This window comes from Engystomops pustulosus, chromosome 1, assembly GCF_040894005.1.
Source record: "Engystomops pustulosus chromosome 1, aEngPut4.maternal, whole genome shotgun sequence".
NCBI classification, from domain to species: Eukaryota; Metazoa; Chordata; class Amphibia; order Anura; family Leptodactylidae; genus Engystomops; species Engystomops pustulosus.
In genome coordinates, this window is record NC_092411.1 from 217,449,089 (window position 1) to 217,473,914 (window position 24,826).

A 24,826-nucleotide genomic window follows, 5' to 3' on the forward strand; every position below is an offset into this window, starting at 1 on the left:
TTGCACTGGGGTCCATCAGCTTCTAGTTACACCACTGCATAAGAAGGTACATTTACACTGAGGATTTTGGCATGTATTTTCCTTTGAAGTCAATGGCAGGCCACTAAACATTGCCAGCTTGCAGAAAAATCCAACAGAGTCTGACAGATGATTTTGACATGGATATTGCAGTAGAGAGTATGTACCTAGGAGAAGGGAATGATGTGAAATTGGTTAAGCAGGAATTACCTTCTAAATATGCTATGTATTCATTTACATTCCAACTCCAGACAAGGATAGTAACTCAGCCCGAAATCCCTGGGTGTCCTTCATCACTTGGTTGCTCAAGTATAATATAAAATATGTTTAAAATCAGGCAAGTGCTTCTGTCATATAACAGGCAGTCCTGGGGTTACGTACAGGATAGGTTCTCTAGGTCTGTTCTTAATTTGTATGTAAGTGGGAACTGTATATTTTATAATTGTAGATCCAGACCAGATTTTTTTGCCCCAGTGACATTTGGATTTTCAAAAATTTTTGCTGTAATGGGACCAAGGATTAGCTTCATTACAGACACCTTACAGCTGATCATTGCAGCCTGGGACTAAAGTAAAGCTTCCAGAGAGCTCCACCAGAGGTCACAGGGGGCAGAGGGGTCCGTCTGTAAGTCGGGTGTCCTTAAATAGGGGACCGTCTGTATTTAACCATGAGCACCATCAGATGAAAAGTCCATTTTATTTCGGAAATCTAAATAAATGTCCAACTACCTAGCTACCTATGACTAAAAATCCAGTGCTTGATCAGAGAGTAACAGTAAAGGTGATTGTGTATATGTTGAATTTAATGGACATTTTGTAATTGTATTCTCCAAAATAATGTAGACATCTCATCTGAATAATTGCTGGCACTTTTGTTCATCTGTTCTGCTGTTGTTGAATTTGAGGCAATTGCAAGATGTAAATTGTTTGCCAGTTTATACTTGGATCCTGGACAGCACCTACCTTTCAGGGTAGAGTGAACTTTCTCCAACCACTCAATCCCCTTAATCTTCAAACTTCAGAATATGAGAGTGCCTCAGTGGTTATATTCACTAGTGGTTGAAATCTGATCAAAATATCTGATTTGTTACCCTAACATCATCAAATTTGCTACCAGGACAGCTTGTACAGGCGGTCCCCTACTTAAGAACACTCGACTTACATGCAACCCCTAGTTAAAAACAGACCTCTGGATATTGGTAATTTATTGTAAACAGCTATAACAGTTATCACAGGTGTCTGTAATGAAGCTTTAGTGTTATTCCAGGTTCTTATGACAAACCAACATTTTTAAAAATCCAATTGTCACAGAGCCCAAAAAAGTTCTGGCTGGGATTACAATGATAAAATATACAGTTCTGACTTACATACAAATTCAACTTAAGAACAAACCTACAGACCCTATCTTGTATGTAACCCGGGGACTGCCTGTATAGCAAAATATTTCCTGTAAGAATTGTTGATTACCTTTGGAATAGAAACACCACAAAATCGGACTTCCTAGTTGGCCAGGATTACTATCCAAGGAGACCCAGGGCTGGAGCTTATTCTCAACTCCTGTAAATATTGCCCTGGCTGACAGATGTCCAAAATTCCTTAACAGTTAGGGTTAAATAGTTTTCAATTATTTTGAATGATTCTTAATATTTCCTTACAGGCTATAAATTTTAATGACTGGAAAAATGGCAAGAACCCCCTGAGCAGACTCTGCCATACATGCCATCTGGTGAAGCCGCTGCGCTCAAAGCATTGTCGGATCACAAACCGCTGTGTGGCTAATTTCGATCACTACTGTCCTTACGTTTACAATGATGTCGGGCAACGTAATAGGTTAGGACACTCTTTCATTCTTCTCCTGTGAGGTTTGTAGCTGAAGTGTTTACATTGATTTCTCAATGCTGAAGCAGGAAGCACTTACCATACGTAGCTAGGCTAATGCATTTCCTTCAAGTTTTCTGTAAGACCCCAAAACGGGGGGGGGGGAGGTTTATTCAGTGAATGTATCAGATGTTACAAGTAATGGTTTATATCTGTCACTATATTCCATTCACAGAGCGTACTTTGTGGGATTCCTATTAACCATGTGCATGAACTGCCTCCTTGGTATCTACTTTTGTTGGAACTGGTTTCAGGTTGAAGGTCAAAGTCTGTTGATTGGATTTGGATGCCTGTTCCTTACCGTGATTGGCTTTATTTCAGCTATGATGACTGGAATGTGTGTAAGTATTTGCCTACCTCCAGATAATATATAGGGCTATTGGTGCCTGAATGTCCAGGTCAATTTTTGCAGTTCTGTTATGCCCTTCATTAAATGACGATATCTTTGTAAAAACTTTACAAATCATAACAATTGAACTTTTTTTCATGACATGTGAGACTTTAACTTAACAAAAATGGGTTTTCTCCAAGATACTACTAAGTATTGTGATTTATGTCCACAACACAAAATCTTACATGTTTTAGGATGCAATATTGTGGCACTATACACATGTAATACACATGATAAGGCCATTGTAGTACTGAAATATCATCTTAATAAATATTCTGAATACTTTGATGTACTAAAGCAAAACTGTCAAAAAATAGTGTTAGCACAGCTGTAGAGAGCCTTTGACAACACTTCTAAGGATACCTGTATCATGCTGCTGGCTTCTTGCTACCCTGAGATATAGGGTTAATAAATATGAGGCTATCTGTAATATCCTGTCAGCCTTTCCTGAAGTGGGCGGAACTGCCTGGTTGTGACATCAGATATGGGCAATCATGCCAACAGCTAAGCCAATCAGGATAAGAACCAGTGTTACTGCTTTTACATGGATCTAGTGCAGAGCAAAACAGATAAGACAGAGCACTGTCTGTCTGTGTGTATGTTTGTGTGCAGAGTGAAGAACCATATGTGTATGCATATAGGTATATAAATGTGTGTGTATATATAGGAGTGTAAATGAATATTTTAAGCAGGAAGGGGGGTCCATTTAAAAATCTGCTATGGGGCCCTGCCTCTCCTAGTTACGCCCCTGCTTTGTATACACTGTGCTATGTGTCTACAATCTCATGTATGCCACTGATAAAAAGCGTCTCTGTACAAAGAATCTACTGTAGATACACTATACATATCTATGTGGAAATGTAGGGTAGTAAGTACAACCTTGTGTGGAATAGAGGTGTAAAGTGAGGTGACTTCACAACTCAACCAGTGATGATTGAATGCCAGCATAGCTGAAAGAACAATGCTATTCAGCACACAAGGAACTGTAATAGATGATCACCCACACAATGTCTCCAGAGACTGGGGGTCGCATGGGTGATGATACAAGCCCCTGGTGTGTTTTGGGTAGAGCATAAAGGATAGGCATGACAGGATTGATACTTTTAGTACTGAGGACATCAGCGACTTATTAAAATGCATTTTCTATTCACAGCTATACATGGCTGCCGTGAACATAACAACAAATGAGAGAATGAATTCAAAGAAGTACATTTATCTGATGGACAAGGGAGGAAAGTTCTACAACCCGTTTAACAGGGGACTGTTTCTCAACCTACTTGAATTTGTGCATTTAATTCCACCAATATCTGAAGATAAGATTAGAGAAAAGCAAATCAATGAAATTTAGAGATACTTTACTGTTAAGGTGTTTTTATTTTTACAGGGTCTTATTTATAGTACTATTTATACAGATCTATTTTTATGGTGTTTTTAAAATAAATTGAATATATACAACTTCATGCTGGTGATTTGTGTTCTTAGTCACAAAGTTATGATCCTTTCACTGGCAAAGTCAAAAGACACCAACAGTGTCCATGTGATTTCAACATTGCACAGTGATATTTATACTGTACACTCAGGGTGTGGATACTATGTGGATGTTTAAGGTAAAGGTTACTCGTATGCAAAATATTCAAAATTTCATACAATAAAAGGAATGTTTCTAATAACCATTTATTGTAGTTATAGAAGCCTCCTAAACATTGATCACCTAAACATTTGCTATGTACTGCTTAAAGGGTTATTTCCATTTTAGCAAATTAATATTATTTTATGTATTATAAAAAGTTATACAATTTTCCAATATGCTTTCTGTATTAATTGCTCGCTATTTCTGGATCTCTGCTTGCTGTCCTGCCATAGAAAGCTTCTATGTTTACTTCCAGTGGACAGAAATCTGACCAGCTCGTTATATCACACAGCTCTGATTACTCTCTGATACTAATGAGCTTTGCACCTGTGTGACCATGGTCAGATTTCTGTCCACTGGAAGTAAACATAGAAGCTTCCTACTGAAGGACAGCAAGCAGTGATCTAGAAAACTGGAAGGAATTGATACAGAAAGTATATTGGAAAATTGTATAACTTTTTATTATTGAAAACAATAAAATTAATTAGCTGAAATGGGAATATCCCTTTAACTATGTCAGAGCTGATACTGATCTTATTTTTGGTGGTTCCTCATATTGGCTTATAATGGAAGAGATTTATCTGAAGTGTTTAAGAGCAGAAATGTTCTAGTTACCCATGGCAACCAAACAGAGCTTAGCTTACAATTTATAATAGCTGTGGGAAGATCACAGCTGAGCTCTGATTGGATGCCATAGGCAACTAGAAGACTTCTGCTCTCAGACACTTCTGATAAATCTCTCCCATTATAAGCCAATATGAGTAGGAATTCTGAGAGCAGTGAACATTACTCGTTGATATGTTTTAAGAGAAGTTACTATAGGATATATTTTAGTTTTACTTTTACAAAGGGGTTTGCCCATGAAAATAAATTTCAATTCCCTATTGATGTTAACACAATAAAGAAAATTTTTAACCCTTTACTTTACAATTTTAATCAATCCTATTGCTGCTCAGTGTAAAGTGTGGGCGGGGACTCTCTAAGCAGACACAAAGGGGTACATTTACTTACCCGTCCCGTCGCGATCCTCGACGACGATTCGGATCTTCTGCGATTCACTTAGCTTGTGCGCCCAAATTCCTGCATCTGTCGCTTCCCCGCTCAGGTCCACCGGAGTTTACCTTCTTCTTCCCGGTGTATGTGAGTGCATGTCTTGCGACACAATTGTAATTTTAAATCCTGTGCGTAGTCGAAATCCGTAGATTTGCGTTGCATGAAAGTCACAAGATTGCACCAAAATCTGATTGTGTGCACCAAAAACACCTGTTAAATGCGGCGCAACACGGGAAATCCGACGAAAATGCGGTCTGCAGACCCTTAGTAGATGAGCACCATTATGATCCATCTACTTCTTTGAGCTGAAAATGTGGTTAGATTATAAGGATACCAGGTTTATATACACTTTTTGCCTTCTGAACATTGTACAGGCGGTCCCCTGCTTAAGGACATCCGACTTACAGACGACTCCTAGTTAAAGAAGGACCCCTCTGCCCACTGTGATCTTTGGTGAAGCTCTCTGAATGCTTTACTATAGTCCCAAACTGCAAAGATCAGCTGTCTTAAATGAAGCTTTATTGATAATCCACGGCCCCATTATAGCAAAAAAATTTGAAACTCCAATTGTCACTAGGGGGAAAAAAAATTTTTGTCTGGAACTGCAATTATAAAATATACCGTTTTGAATTACATACAAATTCAACTTAGGTTCCATAGATTTGTTCTTATCTTGTACCTAAACCAGGGACTGTCTGTACTAGTATCTGACACATAGATAAAGAGAGATGTGACAGATCAGAGATGATGAGATTCATGAGATGCATATTACACACAATGACACAGTCAGCTCTACTTCATCTCTGCTCTCACACTGTAAGATCTGATGTGCCTCCATCCTCCTTCCCCCAGATAAAGAACTTATCTGCCTGTAGCTTGTAGCTCTTCTCCCGCTGCTGATGTTTGTCGGCAGGAAGTAAATGTGTATCAGTTTGAGCTCCATCCTGGAATACAGGGGGGAGAGGGCTAGAGTGCAGGGAGCAGAGAATAGCTCAGCTCATCAGCATCAGACAGAAAAACAAGATGGCTGCCGGTCGGAAACCTGGTCGGAAACCAGGTCAAGCTGGAATTCTATCTGTGAACTGTATTTTTGTTAATAACAGTGAATTAGAGAATGTGTAATTTTTTTATCCTGAGTACATGTAAGAAACTTGTCTTTGTGAGAATACCTCTTTAACATAGAGCGTGCGACACAGTTATGTCGAGTTGCAGTAATAAATCTGTGACACGGTCCAAATCGTCACTTGAAACGCCCCTTTTGGTGCAGAATTTTGTGGCAAGTTGGGCATAGTGAAGCCACAACAGAAAACTGGCGCAGACTCTTCATAAATACAAGTGCAAGCAGTTTGCACATTCTTTTCACTTCAAAGTCAGACAGAAACGTGGCACACAGGTTTTAATAAATGTGGGCCAATTTGTACTTAACTTGAGCTTGTTCCCGGCCACAAGTGCTGGGGGTTAGCCAACCAGTGGGAGGGGAGGTGACGTCTCCTGGTCCAAAGAGGACACTAACTGGCCAAAACAGTCCTATGACTTTCAACACTTTTGGCGGATCCTTAAAATCACTGCACAATGCGAGTGTAGGAGCAGGGTAAGTACACTTTCTTTTTCTTAGGCACTCACATCCTGGCCTCCCCAAGGTTTCCCAAGATTCCAGGAAACCCCTTTAAGACAATTTTATTTTATTCTCTGTGACAATTGGATTTTGAAAATGTTGGATTGTCATAAGAACCAGGATTAACAATAAAGAGTAATTGCGGACACTTTTGATAACTGTTACAGCTGTTTATTGTAGCTTAGGGTCAAAGTACCGTAAATTACCAATTACCAGAGGTCCGTTTGTAACTAGGGGTCGCCTGTAAGTCGGGTGTTCTTAAGTAGGGGACTGCCTGTATTGTTATACAAAACTATCATGATTTCAAAATTGGAACTTCTTACAGTGATCGTGTACTTTACAGAACTGTCAGTAGGTGGCGATCTTGCTCTTTTCAATAACAGCACAAATACTTGCTGTACATGCAACTGCAGTATACATAGTTTATATATTTGTATATACACAGATAGATAGACAATCATTTTAGCTGCAAATAATTGGAAGAATATTTGAAATCCAATAAATGTGATCATTGTATATTACCAGAGCTGAATGATGCCTGTACATTAAGACATTGGTGCTCATTTACTAAGGGTCACGCTGTTCGCTTTTGTCAGACTTTGCACTGTTTTCATTGATCACGCATCTTGGACAGGTATTTAACAGGTGTCTGCGCTGGGATTTTGGCGCATGCAGAGCCGGATCTTCATTGGCGCTATTGGAGCGCTAGCGCCGGGCCCCCGGATCCGGATTTATAGGTTAGGGGCCCCGGGCTGGCACTCCAATAGCGCGAATGCTCAGTCTCCAGCTGGGCCCACCGACAGGCCCCGAACCTCGCCTCGGCAGTCGGGCAGGGGCCTCCTTCCGTCCAGACAGGAAGCTCCTGCCCGTCACTGCATAGTGCTCGGTGCGGCCGGAACGGCCGCTCGAGCACTATTCCTGGAGCGATGTGGCCGGAAGACAACCCCGGCGCACATCGCTCCACGCACTAGGATGCGCGGCCGCGCGATGACGTCATCACGCGGCCGCGCACCCTTTCCTGTCCGGACGCAGGACGAAGAAAGAAGACGCGGGAGCCAGAGGTGAGTATGAGGTTGTTTTTTTTTTTCATCAAACAACAGTAAAAACATGGTGGGGGCTTATTGTATAAAATAATTCATTGGTGGAGAGAGGGGATCGGTGGGCAGAACATGAAGTAATTTATTGTGGGGGGCAGCATATTATATAATTTATTGTGGGGGGGATATTATATAATTAATTGTGGGGGAGGGTATAATATAATTCATTGTGGGGGGATATATAATTCATTGTGGGGGGATATGATATCATTCATTGTGGGGGAGGATATAATATAATTCATTGTGGGGGAGGATATCATATAAGTCATTGTGGGGGGGGTGTAATATAATTCATTGTGGGGGGCAGCATATTATATAATTCATTGTGGGGGAGGATATAATATAATTCATTGTGGGGGGGAAGCATATGAAATAATTAACTGGTTCACGGCGCGCAGCGGGTCCTACTGCATGGAGAGGGCTCACGGGCTGAACCCTCTCCATAGCCGGTAACTCTTTGCTGCATATTGCAGCAAAGACTTAGGGTGATGTCAGACGTGGCGCTTTGTCTGCGCTTGCAAACGCAGACAAAGCCGTGCCTCCCGGGGCGGCCTGCGGACCAATCGCATTGGCGTTTCTATGGAAACGCCTGCGATCGGGAATGAGTCGCCGGTGGTTTGCGTAAATTTAATAGAAACGCAGATGCGATTGGGGCGCGGCTTTGTCTGCGTTTGCAAGCGCAGACAAAGCGCCACGTCTGACATCACCCTTCCCAGTAACACCCGCAATCTGTGCTAACACCAATCGCGGGTGTTTTCACAGTGATCACTGCCGGCAAAGCAACCAGCAACTTCAAAAAGATGGCGGCGCCAATGCCTATTATCGTCGCTCCCCGTGACGTCATCGAGGAGCGGCGATCCGTCGCTATTTCGTTTTAACCCCTTCATTACAATGTGCTGATAGCACATTGTAATGAATGAGGAGGAAAATCCCCACATACTGCCATACAGTAGTATGGCAGTATATGATAGGATCGATCAGACAACCTAGGGTTAAAGTACCCTAGGGAGTCTGAAAAATAGTATAATAAAAAACCCTAAAAATTCTAATCACCCCGCTTTCCCTAGAACTGATATAAATATAAACAGTAAAAATCATATACACATTAGGTATCGACGCATCCGAAAATGCCCGATCTATAAAAATATATTAACGGTTTTTCACTGCGCTTAACCCGTAACGGAAAATAGCGCCCAAAATTGAAAATGACACTTTTTTGCCATTTTGAAAAACATTTTAAAAAATCTATAAAAAGTGATCAAAAGGTCGCACAGTCCTAAAAATGATATCATTGAAAATATTATCAAATGTCGCAAAAAATGACCCCACCCACAGCTGTAATTTCCAAGCCCACAAGAATACGGCACAAATGCGTGTTTTCACCATTTTCACTGCATTTGGAATTTTTTTCCCACTTCCGAGTACATGGCATAGAATATTAAATACCATCACCATGAAGTACAATTTGTTACGCAGAAAACAAGCCGTCACACAAAAATAATTGTTATAATTGTGTGGGGGCAGCATATCAAATAATGTATTATTAGTATTCCAACAGTCATTCTAGTATATTAAATTCTTAACTCTCCACGCTGTACCATTACAGCATGGAGTTGTTTCTAAGTGAGAGACCTACCTAATGAAGCTCTATGGGGAACTCTTTGTGTAGCATTATAGGTGCACAGTGTGGACAGTTGTGGTGTGAGGGGTATATATGATATATGTGGGGGGCACAGTGTGGTCAGTTGTGATGTGAGGAGTATATATGATATATGTGGGGGTACAGTGTGGTCAGTTGTGGTGTGAGGGGTATATATGATATATGTGGGGGCACAGTGTGATCAGTTGTGGGAGGGGTATATATGATATATGTGGGGGCACAGTGTGGTCAGTTGTGGTGTGAGAGGTATATATAATATATGTGGAGGCACAGTGTGATCAGTTGTGGTGTGAGGGGTATATATGATATATATGTGGGGCACAGTGTGGTCAGTTGTGGTGTGAGGGGTATATATGATATATGTGAGGGTACAGTGTGGTCAGTTCTGGTGTGAGGGGTATATATGATATGTGGGGGCACAGTGCAGTCAGTTGTAGTGTGAGGGGTATATATGATATATGTGGGGGTACAGTGCGGTCAGTTGTGGTGTGAGGGGTATATATGATATATGTGGGGTACAGTGTGGTCAGTTGTGGTGTGAGGGGTATATATGATATATGTGGGGGCACAGTGTGGTCAGTTGTGGTGTGAGGGGTATATATGATATATGTGGGGACACAAAGTGGTCAGTTGTGGTGTGACCGTCAGGTGTGAGGAGTACATAGGATGATGTCAACCATGTTTGTTTTATAAACCCGCAGAGATAGAGTCATGGATGGAAGAAGTCTCCTGAAAGATCAGACAGGAGGGAAGAGACAATGTCAGGGACGTCAATAGGTAAGTGATTGGATCACACTGCGGCCTCTGTGCAGGACTGGTATATACTACTATATGGTCACTATATGGTGGTACATACTGGTCTGTGTGTAGGTTATCATATAGTATTGCAGTATTATCCAGTTATTATGTATGGGTGATAATCATGATTTAATGTTATTATATGGGCCTGGTAAGAGGTGTCATTAGTGATATTGTCCTGTGCTGGTTGGGGTTTGTATAATAATAATATGGCGGTAAAGATCATCAGTAAATGGAGTATATACTTGGTAAATTATTGGTAATTCTGGTCTGTGTATAGAGTTTGTGCACATTATCAGGATGTTGGTATTATCTTTATGTCGTGGTAATGCTGTGTGCTGCATTTTGGAGGGATCATTTATAAATAGCGGCGCTATTGTTTGGAATACTGGTCTTATGGTAGTTTTAATTGGTTACAGTATTGTGGTATCATTATTTTATAATAGTATGGCGGGAGTATTTTTTGGTTTCTAATATCTCTAGAGCTTTTTAACAGTATAACTATGTGGTATCTTTTTTACTTATATTGTTGTGGGAGGGGGCCCCGCATTGGCTGCCGAGCTGGGGGGGCCCCATCCTAAATGAGGTGCTCCATACCGCTGGGACCCTTAATCTGGCCCTGGGCGCATGTAATGGTTTTTGGACGCATCTGCGGTGACTTCCATGCGACACAATTTAAGGGGACTATCCGGTTGATTCGGACTGAGCGCAGGATTTAACTTTTAAATTGTGTCGCAAGCACTTACATGCACCACTAAAAAGATGGTGAACTCTGTCGGACCTGAGTGGGGAAGCAGCACATGCAGGATATCGGGCACACAATCTTAGTGAATCACCACACAGTGCATTATATGAGGACAATGCACTTTCTGTGAATTCCAGTGGACGGGTAAGTAAATGAGCCCCATTGTCAATAGAATAAATGTAAGACTTCTGTGTAATTGTTATTACATCCTCCTTACATTTGGGGTTCTTACAGGGCATCTATGTGTTTGTCATCACCTACTCTCAGTGGTCAATCTTGCTGTCTGTATGCCAACATGACCGTTCACCAGGTCTCTGCATGGAGTAAAAAAAAAAAAAGGAGAAAGTTTAACACAAATGTAAGAGACACAGGAGCAGAAAAATAGTAATATTGTAAAAGTGATCAGTATAGCGTGAAAAATTTAGTGCTTAAATGTAGGACAAGTCTTATGATCGAAAGAAGTGGGTTATTTGAATCTATTATTTAATGTATGTTCCATGTTCCTTAGTATGCCTATAGAAATACAAGAGACAGTGGCTTGCTGCCTATTGTTCTCTGATAGGCTAGTTTTTTATCCAGCCTTACCATTTAGATAGGAAGCAAAAGGACTTGGAAGGGTGTTATATTCCAGGAATGTAGCTGGACTTGCACTTGGGGTGGGATTGTCCTCACACTGACATGATGAAATCTTCGCATTAAAATGCTTTACAGCCCCTCCCATGAGTAAAAGCTGGAGCGCATTGGTTGATAGAAGAACCTCAATGAAGATATTTCACAACCATCCATTTTTCACAGTCCTGCTGCTCCTAACAACACACACGCACACAGAGAAGGTGAACTCTAGCGGACTTCAGCGCAGCAGCGACACCTAGTGGACATTGGGCGCACGACCTTAGTGAATCCCGGCACAACCCGAATCAGCATCGGAGAACGCACGGCTGGATCGCGACTGGACCGGGTAGGTAAATCTGCCCCAATGTGTCAGCTTAGAGCAGGGGTCTCAAACTCGCGGCCCGCGGGCCAACTGCGGCCCGCGGGACAATATTTTGCGGCCCCCACCTGCATGGAGAGGGCAGGTCGCGCTGCATGGAGAGGGCTCACGGGCCGAGCCCTCTCCATAGCCGGTACGTCTTTGCTGCATATTGCAGCAAAGGCTTACCGGTAACACCCGCGATCGGTGCTAGTACCGATCGCGGGTGTTTTCACAGCGATGGCTGCCGGCAAAGCTGCCGGCAGCCTCAAACAGATAGCGGCGCATGGGCGCCGCCATCTTACCTGGGATCGCCGCTCCCCGTGACGTCATCGGGGGGCGGCGATCCGTCTCCATGGTAGCCTCGGGTCTTCCGAAGACCCGAGGCTATTTCGTTTTAACCCCTTCATTACAATGTGCTGATAGCACATTGTAATGAATGAGGAGGAAAATCCCCATATATTGCCATACTGTAGTATGGCAGTATATGATAGGATCGATCAGACAACCTAGGGTTAAAGTACCCTAGGGAGTCTGAAAAATAGTATAAATAAAAATACAAAAAAGTTAAAAAAAAAAATGATAATAAAAAAACCTAAAATTTCAAATCACCCCCCTTTCCCTAGAACTGACATAAATATAAATAAACAGTAAAAATCATAAACACATCAGGTATCGACGCGTCCGAAAATGCCCGATCTATCAAAATATGATAACGTTTTTTCAATGCGTTTAACCTCGTAACGGAAAATAGCGCCCAAAGTCGAAAATGGCACTTTTTTGCCATTTTGAAAAATATAAAAAATCTATAAAAAGTGATCAAAAGGTCGTACAGTCCTAAAAATGATATCATTGAAAATATTATCAAATTTCGCAAAAAATGACACCACCCACAGCTCCGTATACCAAAGTATGAAAAAGTTATTAGCGCCAGAAGTTGGCAAAATCAAAAAAATAATTTTTGTACAGGAGGTTTTAATTTTTGTAAAAAACATTATAAACCTATAACAAATTTGGTATCCCCTTAATCGTACCGACCCAAAGAATAAATTAGACATGTCATTTGGGGCGCTTGGTGAAAGACGTAATATCCAAGCCCACAAGAAAATGGCGCAAATGCGTTTTTTTCATCATTTTCATTGCATTTGGAATTTTTTTCCCGCTTCCAAGTACATGGCATGGAATATTAAATACCATCACTATGAAGTGCAATTTGTTACGCAGAAAACAAGCCGTCACACAGCTCTTTACGTGTAAAAATAAAAAAGTTATAGATTTTTGAAGGTGGGGAGTGAAAAATGGACATGAAAAAACAGTAAAGGGCCCGTAACCGGTTAATCCCCTTCCCTCCGGTACTTGAAGAAGATGAAGTCGCCGCTCTGAACGCACTTGGTGCAGGTCAGAGCGGCGACTTCATCTTCTTCGATGGGAGGCAAGTACCGGGGGGGAGGGGGGGATGGAGTGTCCTGGGCTCAGTGCGGTAGGAGCTTGGGACCCCTCGGTGCACAGGACACGTTCATAGAGAGAACACGTCTCCCAGCATGGGGCTTTCCTTGCGCTGGGAGACGCCATGACATTTGAATCTGAATAATGATATTTTGTAAGCGCATTTTGTGTGGAAAACTTGATGCGGCCCAGCCTTACCCAGAATCTACCTCCAGCGGCCCCCAGGTAAATTGAGTTTGAGACCCCTGGCTTAGAGAGTCCCCACCCACATATCTTACACCGACCATCAATGAGTGATAGGAGCTAAACAGCAATACAACTGAGTAAAATTGTAAAATAAGGGGTTAATGATCTTTATTGTGCAAACATCACCAGGGGATTGAAATTTGAGAATTTTCTTTCATGGGCAAACCCCAAACATGTGCTTACAGCAAGTTGCAGTGTTCTGTGCATTGACACCCAAAACTCTTTCAAGCATCTTCTGCTATAGAAAACAAAATGCATAGGTTTTATCTGGAGGAACTTAATGAGCAGCTTTTTAAAAATTTTGTCCTTGTTGCGCCTCATGCGCCATATTTATGAAGTGTCAGCGCCAAAATATTGCTTCTTTCCGACACTTCCTTTTTTTTTTTTTTTTTTTGGGTTGCTGAATTAGAACACAGCTAGGGAATCTTTTTCTGCCCTTCTCAGTTTCCAACACTTATTTGGCGCAATTTTCGGCACACAATTAGATGAACTAAAAGCTGGTCTAAGAAGTTCTATTTCCAAGAATGTGGAGTCAGGTGAGACCCTATTCAGTCATGTAGCAATTCATTAAGCCCTTGCACCAAAACCATATCTCTGGTGGATTTGGCCAACAGCTCTAAAGTGCAGTTGATGTATTAGTTGACCAGAATAATGGACCAACTGCTACTTTCAAGTTAGAATAGAGGAGGGAGAGGTGATTGAGAGAAGGGAAGATTCTGGATATGTTGTAGTGGTGCAGGCAAAAGGGCAAGTAAAAGATGAAATACAGTGAAGGAGTCATACTGTACAAATCCCCAAGATAGTGTGTGAGATGCCTAGACGTTTTGGTAGTGCCACACATTTAATTAATTGGATTGTATATATCAGGTTAGAACATTTTGTATCCAATTCCAAATATAAGAGGCACACAAAAGAACATAGCATTTTAAAGGACATCTACCACCAAGATCAAGGATTATAAACCAAGTACACTGACATACTGGTGTGTGCTCCCTCTGGCAGGATCTGCTCTTCTCTTAACCTCTATGCCCTGTTTTTTTTAAAAAAAGCTTTATGCTATTATGCCTTTAATTAAAGGCGCCCCTCAGGCTTATTTGCATAATTATTAAAGCCTTTTTACTTAAAAATAAGGGCATAGGAAGCTTAAAGAAGAGTGGAACCTAGCAAAGGGGCACGCACTAGTCAGTATTTTTGGTTTACAATTCTTCATTCAGGTGGTATGTCCTTTAATACATCATTTTAACAAAATTTCTATTAATACCTATGTCAGTACAGGCAGTCCTCCAAGACCTACAAGATAAGTTTTTTAGGTTTGTTCTTCACCGTTTCCTTAGCAGGAACTTAAAAAGTCGTGTAGAAGTCAGGTGTTCTTAAAGTGTAACCGTCATTTCAAAAAACTTTTGATATGTTGTAGGGCAGGTAATTTTAAGCCTTTTTGCAATTGGATTAGTTACCCGAATCTTGCTTCTTTCTCTTGTATTCTGCAGACTTCCCCTAGATGGCAGTGACTGCTCAAATAGTTGTTACTATGGACATTCCGTCTTCATAAAGAAGCTGAGACTACGGGAGGAAGAGACACGCCCCCATCCCCCTACATGCACACAGCTGATTACCTCATGTCTCACTGCTCACAGCTGATTACCTCATGTCTCACTGCTCACAGCTGATTACCTCACGGCTCAGCGCTGCAGCAGTCATGTGCAGGGAGAAGCCTTCACTAATGTAATAATCAAACACCTAAACTCTCTCCCTCAGCTTTCCCTTAACTTGTGTATAAAGACACCTGAAGCAGAATTATGTATTTTAGGTTTTTTTTGTTCAGAATGACGGTTACACTTTACGTCAAGGACCTCCTGCTTTCCTACCTTTGAACAGCAATATATTTTTATTTTTCCATTTATAGGATGCATGAGTTGGGAAAACTGTCGGATACTATAGCAGGAAACTTCGCAAGGTCAGACCTGGTTTAAATGGTCTGGCAACGACTGCTCCTACCAACAGTCTGAAGCCTTTCAAAAGATACAGGTGCCAAAACGCTGGCAAAGGTAATTTTAAGACTGGGATTGGAAACAGTCACAAAAAGTGCTAAAAATTCTCCACACTTTGTCTCCTGCATAAAAAGCTACACCGTTAACCCTTACATATATTATAATATATACTTTACCCCATGCAGGGTATTAGACATTGATATCTGACAGCTTAGTAGTTCATATAATTGCTTAAAGGGGCTTGCCCATGATAGAAAGTTCTCAAATTTGAATACCCTAGTGATGTTTACACAATAAAGCTAATTTTTAACCCCTTTACTTTACAACTTTACTCAGTTTTATTGCTGTTTTAGCTCCTATCACTTAGTGATGGTCGGTGTTAGATTCCAGAGTGTGGGCGGGGACTTTCTAAGCAGACACTTCATGATCCCTCTATTGTTGTGAGATGCTGTGTGCTGACAATGTGCATAGAATATCTGTGTGCAGGGTTTAGCTAAAATTTTATTTACCTTATGAACATTCTACTAGTATCCGACACACAGAAAAGGAGAGATGAGACAGGTCAGAGATGAGATGATGAGATCCATGAGATACATATAACACACAATGACACTCTGTTAGCTCCACGGCATCTCAGCTATAACCAGTGACAGACTGGAGTACCTTGGGCCCACCAGAGGACATACATTTTGGGGGCCACACTTTATGTCTCTAGAAAGAATAAAGAATTACTCCTACTTGAAGTGTAAAACACACAAATACAGATGCACAGTATTAAACACATTGGTCCACATTTATTAAAGCCCCAGGTCCAGTTTTCCGTCTGACTTTGCACATTCTTTTCAGTGCAAACTGCTTGCACATGTATTTTCTAAAGTGTCTTCACCCCCTCGTGTCGCTTCACTATACACAACGTGACACAAAGTTCCGCACTGAAAGGGGTATTTCGGTACATAGTCGGACCGTGCGCCACATTTATCATGCAGAGTCTGACAGAATTGTGTCACACGCTCTATGTTAAAGGTGCACCAATAAAAAGTTGGTGCACTCTGTCGAGGCAGTGCAGGGGGTGCCAGATTCATGAAGAACGTGCACAACAAATCATGAATCTGGCACACCCTGCACTATACACAGGCAAACTGCACATAGTACAGACTGCACAGTTTTTTATAAATGTGGGCCTTTGTGGCAGATTTATACACTAGACAATTGTTTCCTGCACCAAATTTATCAGTGTCTAATGCTGGATAATAAATCAGACATACTATAAGGATTCATTCAGATGGGAAATATGCTCTCTTTTCCCAAGAGTGCGGCTGGTCGGCACTATTTTTTATGGAGGGGTCACCTCCTCCTCCCCTCCAGCACACGGCAGGCATACCGCGTGTGAATGCACCCTAAGACTGACTAGTTGAACTTTGCATCGCCTAATGTCAGTGTCAAAATATGCCAGATACTGACAAACTCAACTGTACATAACTGCAGCACCAGAGCCAAGATTAGTATATACATACAGTCCAAGATCCAAGCTCACTGTAGAAACAGAGCAGTTGTCAACTCTGGTCACATAGTAGACAAACCAAATACTAACTTAGTCAGAACAACACGTTATAAGGTTGTGTATCCACTAGCCTGCTAAAATGAGAGGTGGTCCTAAGAACGAAATCTAGTAGGGGCTATAACAAAATGCCCATTGTAGCTTACAATAAGTATTATCACCTTACAGACTATATAGGAGGACACAGTCCTTATCAGATGTAGTCACATAATAAGAATACAGATTTGACATCACTCCTGTTAAGTGTCTGCTTCTGTGAATACTTGTATTCTCCATCAAGAAAAATTTCGAACAATATGAATAAACTGACAAATGGGTGTTACAATTTCTCATGTTACAGAGTTACTGACTTGAGGTACACTGTGTCCAATCATAACTGTATAACACATTCTACGGACACCGGAAAATGGTAACATCTGGTTAACAATAAGTCATGGACTACACTGAGACTTTTTGTGACGCTAATGATTCTTCTTAGCTATTGAGTGATAGAAGTGGACCACAAGACTCCATGGATCTCCATGTGTACCTGTGTACTGCCACTGTATTGCAGAAAGACATGCAACAGAATTGGGAGCTCAAGCACAGTTCTCGTTCATCTTGTTCTATGACCTGGACCACAATGTCAGCTATTTCAAACCAAGATCTGCAGATTTAGCAACCAATAATTTTTGGGTTCTTAACTTCATCATCATCTCCTCCAACTTATCACAGAACGGTCCTTCGGTCGGCCAGTCCTACGCTGGACATACGAGTGCCTCCCTCCCCTGAATAAAGACCTTATCCGTTTGTAGAGTAAGTCTGGGCACAGTGCTGCTTGCCAGCAGTAAGTGTCTATGTGGGAGCTCCTCTGAAATGGTTGGAAGCGGAGGAATGGTGACATCCCTGCAGTGTGCAGAAAGGAGAAGCTATTCATGAGAAATATCTGCCCTACTCAACCGTAGTTAGAAGATTTACAGTCAGATTTTGGGACAACCATAATTGTGTACAACAGCACTGATAGAGACAGGTTGGAATTATATCTGTGGAATGCTGTATTTTTGTTAATAACAGTAATTATAGAATTTGTTATTTTGTTACCATGAGTATATTTAAGAATCTTGTCTTTGTGGGAATACCCCTATTACTGTACCTTTCTTCACCAAGACATTTGGTTATTCTGTGCATACACATATTAGAGAAGATATTTAAATTACTTATGCACAATATACATAGAATTTCTACTGAATACTCATGTACTGCTGATTTTGCAAAACCACAAGTCATAAATGGAAGCATAAAGTAGATCTATTTGACTGCTCCATCACGGGACTAATTCCACTAAACCCTTAATAAGCAAGCTTAGAACATATATCTGTCCAAAACAGGACTTTATTTTCAATGGGAAATCATCTCATTGACAACCTCAATGGACCCAAACTAATCAATAACGCTCAAACACTATGTAACGTATCTTTAGCTTTAACCACTTGAAATGCTCCCAATTCCCTGATTTAGCATGTCTAAAGTTTCTGTTTTCATAGTGCAGTTGTTCAGTCTTCAAACAGAATATTAGACCACTACTGAAGTATTACCAGACATTGTTTTGCTTATGTTACCCTACTTATATATCTGTGAAGGTGGTTTTGTAATTTGTGGTATAGGGTGTGTGCTTTACATATTTCAGCAAACTGGTCCTGATAAAACTTTCTCCAAAATGAAAGATCAGAGGTGTAAAATCTGCAACTTAATGTAGTACTCTGATATCCATTACATGATCTAATTTCTCCAATAGTGTTGTTCAGCATTGTTCTATTGCCATAATATACCAGAGTGCAAAAATGAAAGAATCCCTTTTTCCAGCCTACTGTAGTAATAACGAGACTAAATCTTTTTACTTTAATATACTTTCTCTATCAATTCTTCTGCCTGCTGTCATGCAAAGGACACTTCATTCGATAAGTCACCGGCCCATGGTCATGTGATGACACACGGATGGCCAGCTTGTTAGTATCACATAGCTCTGATTACTCCCTCTGATGTAACGAGAGTAATGATACAGTGTGTCTACTGTATACATCACATGACCATGGACCAGTGTTTATCCACAGGAAGTAAAGAATAAAGTTTCCTGTTGCATGACATCAATATATAATTCCAACCTGTCTCTATCAGTCCTGGTGATTACAATTTTTGTTGCCCCGGGATCCGACCATAAATCTTCTGACTATGGCCTGTAGGGGTTCAACTCAAATGGTAGCCTTTAGAGAAGCGCCAGGCAGCAGTCTTTCAGGTGAACAAAACGGGTGTCTTTATTTTAGACATAAAAAATAACAGGGAAAAGGGCTTGCTCCAGCCGGCAAAACAAAATGCATAGTCCATATGATAAATCTTAGTCCATGTTATCAAGCACAGTTCACATTCACAGACACAGTACCGTATTTCACCCTCCTGGGTTAGGAGCACCTTTTCAGTCCTCAGACTTCCCCACACAGCAAGGCTCAACTCTGGCTCTACTATTCCCTGTGTTCCACTCAGCTACACACAGGTAGGGAACCACCCCCCTTCTCCTGACACAGGTGGCTTTACATAGGGCTGCAAGCCCTGGCCTGGAACGTGGGAGCAGCCATCCCACCAAGCGTTGTGACTGCTCCAGAAAAAACCCGTCCCGGATCAGCTGCATTGCAGCTATGCTAAAATAACAAAAGTGTGTCAGTGGCCGAACGCCGCTGACACCAGCAATACTGGTTTTTACTTCACCGAGGCCAGGCACCACGGTGACACGTATCTACCATCCACCACAACACCTTGTTCCTTTCTACAGGCCGTATTCTTCTCATGAATAGCTTCTCTTGTCTGCACCATGCAGTGCTCTCTACCTTAGACACAGGCACTTTCAGTCGGCAAGAAGAAGGTTGCAGAGAATTACTCTAGTAGCTACAGAGAGATTAATACATTAGTGAAGCTATGTGTTCTGCATAGGCTGATAGGAGAGCTGTTTTATCCTGCTGAATGCACGGTCTAACAGGCATCTGCTGTAGGCAGTCCTTGGGTCCAGGGATGCCACTGAAATGTGCTAATTGGTAAGGTAAGTGCACGGTACTGCCCAATGGACGCTGATGTCACCATGAGCGCGGCTTCTATAGAGTTAAACAGCCGGGATCGTGATCACAATCCCGGTTGTTACTGTGGGAGTTGTGCTCCCGCAGTGATCGCACGGGGTCTGCTTTGGAGCCGGGGCTATCGCTATGATATAACTGTACGTTATGGTGTGCTAATTACACAGACCTTATAACGTACAGTTATGTCAAAGTGCAGGAAGGGGTTAAAATTTTAGAACTTTCTTTCATGGGCAAAACCTTTTAAAATTTGATAGAGAATGTATATTGGAAATTTGTACAACTTTTAATTACACAAACAATATCCATTATTTGCTGGAATGTGCTTAATTTGCACAACACTTTTAAGTTTAAAACTGTACCTTGCTGCCTGCCACAGAAGACCCCGAATCACAGGGGCATTCCCCCAGGGCATCCAAGTCATGGAGTATTTATCCTATGAGGCATTTCTCAAGTAAAGAGGGGACAAGCTAGCATGACTCTTCTGCACCCTAATAACTCCTTACAGGTCATTTATTTTATGTGTAAAGCTATACTATAGAATATTGTAATATATCAATGTGATCCTGTTGCTCGCTTACATAACAGTTTGGTGATGACTTACGGTTATAAATCCTCAGAACCGGTCATCTTTCTAAGCTGTTCTGGCAACATAAAGCAGATGATTGGTGTACACGACGGAAAACACTCCACCCTAAAGGGACTTTTTGTATTTATTTTTCATAAAATTCATTTTTCAACATAAAAGTCCATCACAAATTTCCCTTAGAGACTAGGCACATTTCAATTGGAAAGGTTAAGGGTTACATTCCTCTGGGAATACTTCAGATCGCACCCAGGATCATATGAGGCTTTGAAAAGAACAAGATTGCTAGTCAAGGAGGCTTTGTGAGCTGCGAGCTTAGGCACTACAGGAAGAATGGCACAGACAAGTGAGGGTATTACTATTGTATAGAGATACACAGGAGTCTAATTACTGTCTGGGATTCTCAGCTCTCACGTATGCAGGTTTCAGGGGGCTTCCTATAGGCCTCCATAATGGTGATTTAGGGCCTGTAAGCTAAAATATCAACATAAAAATTTAATCAAGCTATTATATTTAAAGGAAATCTAAATTAAATACAGCATGATAAACCAGGGACACTTCCTCATAGATCCAGGCACTGTGACTCTGATAATCTTCTTATATTTGTTATCCATGACCTTCCTTCTAAAATCTAGCATGCGAATGACCCTGAAGTGCTCTGGGCCATCACCAGAGCTTCTCCATGCTGCAGCTTCTCAGACTGTTACACTGTGCAGTAGAACTGCACTGAGGAATCAAGGGGGATGTGCTCATGCGTAGTTTAACAGACTGGGAAGGTACAGCACGGAGAGGCTCCGGTAATGCCTCCCAGAGCCCTAGAGGCTCATTAGCATCATTTTTAATATTGATTTTAGAAGGAAGGATGCCATGTATAACAAATATAAGAATATTAACACAGTCACAGTGACCTATGAGTAAGTGTCCCTGGTTTATCATGCTTCCACTTTAGTGGTAGATTTCCTTTAAAGAGTAACTGTAAAGGTTTTTTTTTCACAAATCAATAGCTCTTGGGATGTAAAACTTTGCCCATTATCTTTATTACCTATATTCAGTAGTTTCTTTATTATCCCCCCCCCCAACCCCCTCAGTGCTGCAATGACTGCTTCCTTTCCCTGTGCAGATAAGCCCTATGAATCTGTACTTTGTTTACACTTTGTTTCTCAGTCGGTTTCATGGGAGGGGAGGAGCTGCTGCTCCCAGCTCACAGGGGAGGAGGTCATGTGACGGTGAATGTAGCAGAGCTGGATGTGTATAAGACAGTGAATGTAGCAGTGCTCGATGTGTCCAAGACAGTGAAAGCAGATGTCTCCTGCACAGAATAGTGAGGTAGGTACAAGATCTCAACTGTTCCCTTTCAGTCCCTCCATCCCAGTCTGTGATAGTACAGAACTTTGCCTTCCCGATAAGCTATTAACCCTTAATGCTCACACAGCATAGGCTATTGACTTATGATTTCTTCCACTTATTACATGTTCCCTTCTCCTCCATGTGATGGAAGATGCCAGGCTGTCACCATATACATCCTGTATGTGCACTGTGTAGTATTCAGTGGATTTACACGCTGAATTACTTTGAGAGAGAACACAAGGTATCATGGGATCTGTGGGCAAGCTAACTGGCCTCAGCCTGAGGGCATAGACTGACAGACATTAGTCTCCACCCACTTTACCTCTGGAGAGAAAGATTTTTGTCAAACACTTTCAGAGCAGAAACTAGCATAACTTTGGAAAGAAAAGGGTAAGCAGCGCCACAAAGTAGACCTCATTCTGTTTGTTTTCAAGGGTAATCACATATAAAAATTTAAGGGAATCTGTCAGTTTGAGGTAGAAGCAATTCAAAATAAAATATGGTTGATGATTTATCTTAAGTAGAGGCCATCTATATCTATGTCCTGGACACCCAACAAAGTGTTGGAATTGCCCCCATTCACAAAATCCTTTATAGAATCAGTGAGGGTCTGATGCTCGGCAGGCGACTGAGCCTGGCTGAGAGTGAAGAATTTACACAAGAATTGAGCCAAAAGCCCTGTTATCTGTGTACTGACACAGCTGGGTCATATCAGCTTTCATATTGTATCCTGAGAAACCCTTTTAAAGTAGTTATTTTTCACTAAGAACACTTTATTGCATCATGAAAGAAGGAACCTGGAATGCCTAATGTGAATGGAGCACCATTGTGCAGGCTGACCAATGCCTTATGGGACAAACTTCAGACTTTTCATTTTATTTCATTGAAAATGACTGAGAATGGAAGGCCTGAATGGTTGGCTGTACAAAGTTTTGAACTTTTCACTTTCAGGCTCCAAATCTCACCATTGATTAGAGATTTCAGATTTTTATATATCTTTTTATATTCTTAAATCTTGTATTAGACATCTTGCCTCTCTACATACTTTTCACTTACAACTGTTTAGCATATGCTTAGTTTGTTATGCAATTGTATGGTTACTCTTTTGCTTTTAAAAATCAAAATTATTATTTTTATTATTATATTAGTATTTTATTAATCCACCTTGAACACTGGAATCTGATCTCAGGTCTCTTCTATACATTCCAAGGTGCATACTGGTTCACTTACTCACTTGGGTACGTAAACAAGTGTTTGATTTGCGTGAGGTTGTGTGGGGACTGTGAGGACCAATCCAACAATACTACCTCATAGCCATTGAACCTTTCCTTCACCAATCTGGTGGCCATAGCACTCAAGTAACTAATCTTGCAGGATATTTGCATATAGCTCAGCAGTTAGACCACCATCGATCCCGGTCAAGTATCCAATACCATCGCTCAGCAGGATGGAAAGATGCAGTTTGTTTCGTCTTTTTAGCCTGCTATTTGCACCAAAATTATGCCTACAACTGCCAGTAAAAGTCTTTGTACATGCTTAGCTTTCCTGGCATATATACGCTCAGAGTATGCATAAAATGTGGTGTGAACCTATCCTTAAGCTCCATTCACACGACCGTGTGAATCTTGCTGCCGTATATATATGTCGGTAATGGGCAAGCGGCGGTGGTGCACGAGAAAAAGATAGAACATGTCACCCTTTCTGCTGCATGTGGACGTGTGCTCGCCCGGGCAAGCACACATCAGGCTACTGGAAACGACTGCAGCCCTCTCCTTAGCAAGCCTCCTTATTGCAGCTAACAACCACTAGTAGCTGGGGCCTAAAAAAAGTGGTGGCACAAGGTCGCAAGGCTGTCTTGTCTGAGCACATTTATTACAATTTGCGATTTGCACATTGTAATAGATAATGTGGAAAATCTGCATATACTGTAGTATGGCAGTATATGGTAAGATCAATCAGACATCTTAGGGTTAAATTACCCTACGGGGGTCTGAAGAATAGTAAAAAATTAAATAAAAAAAAAACATAAATTCAGGTCTCTCCTTAGAACTGATATAAATAAACAGTAAAATTCATAAACATGTTAGGTAGCGCTGCATCCCAAAATTGTTTATTCCAGGCGTTTAACCCCTTAACATAAAATAACGACCAAAGTCCAAAATGACACTTTTTGCCATTTTGCTAAATATAAATAAATTCTATAAAAAGTGATCAACAGGCCTTACAGTCCTCAGAATGATAGCATTGGAAATGACTTCAAAAGTCGCAAAGAAACGATACCTCACACAGCTCTGTACACTGAAGTATGAAAAAGTTATTAGCACCAGAACATAGGGGGGTTTAAAGTTTAAATTTTTGTAAATGTATGAAAACATTATGAAACCTATATAAATTTGGTATCCCCGTGATTGTACCGACCTAAAGAATAAAGTAGACATGTCACTTGGGGTGGATAGCGAAAGCTGTAAAAATCAGGCTTACCAAACGGCACAAATGCGCTTTTGGAATTTTTTCCCGCTTCCCAGTACACGGCACAGAATATTAAATACTATCACTACGAAGTGCAATTTGTTACAGATTTTGGATGGATTTTTGAAGGTGGGGAGTGAAAAATGAAAACGCAAAAACAAAAAAGGGCCTGGTTGTTACGGGGTTAACAGTTTTACAAAAGAGATAGAATAAAGCAGTGAAATATATATTGTT

The 24,826-nt window shown here is 41.2% G+C and overlaps 1 protein-coding gene and 1 long non-coding RNA gene across 6 annotated transcripts in view; one reads left to right on the plus strand and one right to left on the minus strand.

Moving 5' to 3' along the window:
- LOC140073763 (uncharacterized) overlaps nucleotides 1–3,744 on the plus strand; it is a 41,972-nt gene extending 38,228 nt beyond the window's left edge. Inside the window, exons 8-10 of the mRNA XM_072119386.1 lie at nucleotides 1,675–1,847; nucleotides 2,071–2,236; nucleotides 3,440–3,744. Coding sequence (XP_071975487.1) covers nucleotides 1,675–1,847; nucleotides 2,071–2,236; nucleotides 3,440–3,634 — 534 coding nt within the window. The 3' untranslated portion in view covers nucleotides 3,635–3,744. The remainder of the gene's footprint in view (nucleotides 1–1,674; nucleotides 1,848–2,070; nucleotides 2,237–3,439) is intronic.
- Nucleotides 1–24,826, minus strand: part of LOC140073779 (uncharacterized) — a 74,059-nt gene that overhangs the window by 40,006 nt on the left and 9,227 nt on the right. For 2 of the 5 annotated variants that reach the window (XR_011849196.1, XR_011849195.1), the window contains exon 3: nucleotides 11,108–11,198. The exons of the other annotated variants lie outside the window; for them this stretch is intronic. This is a non-coding gene — a long non-coding RNA (uncharacterized lncRNA). Of the gene's footprint in view, nucleotides 1–11,107; nucleotides 11,199–24,826 lie in introns of those variants that run through there. 5 annotated transcript variants of the gene reach the window in all.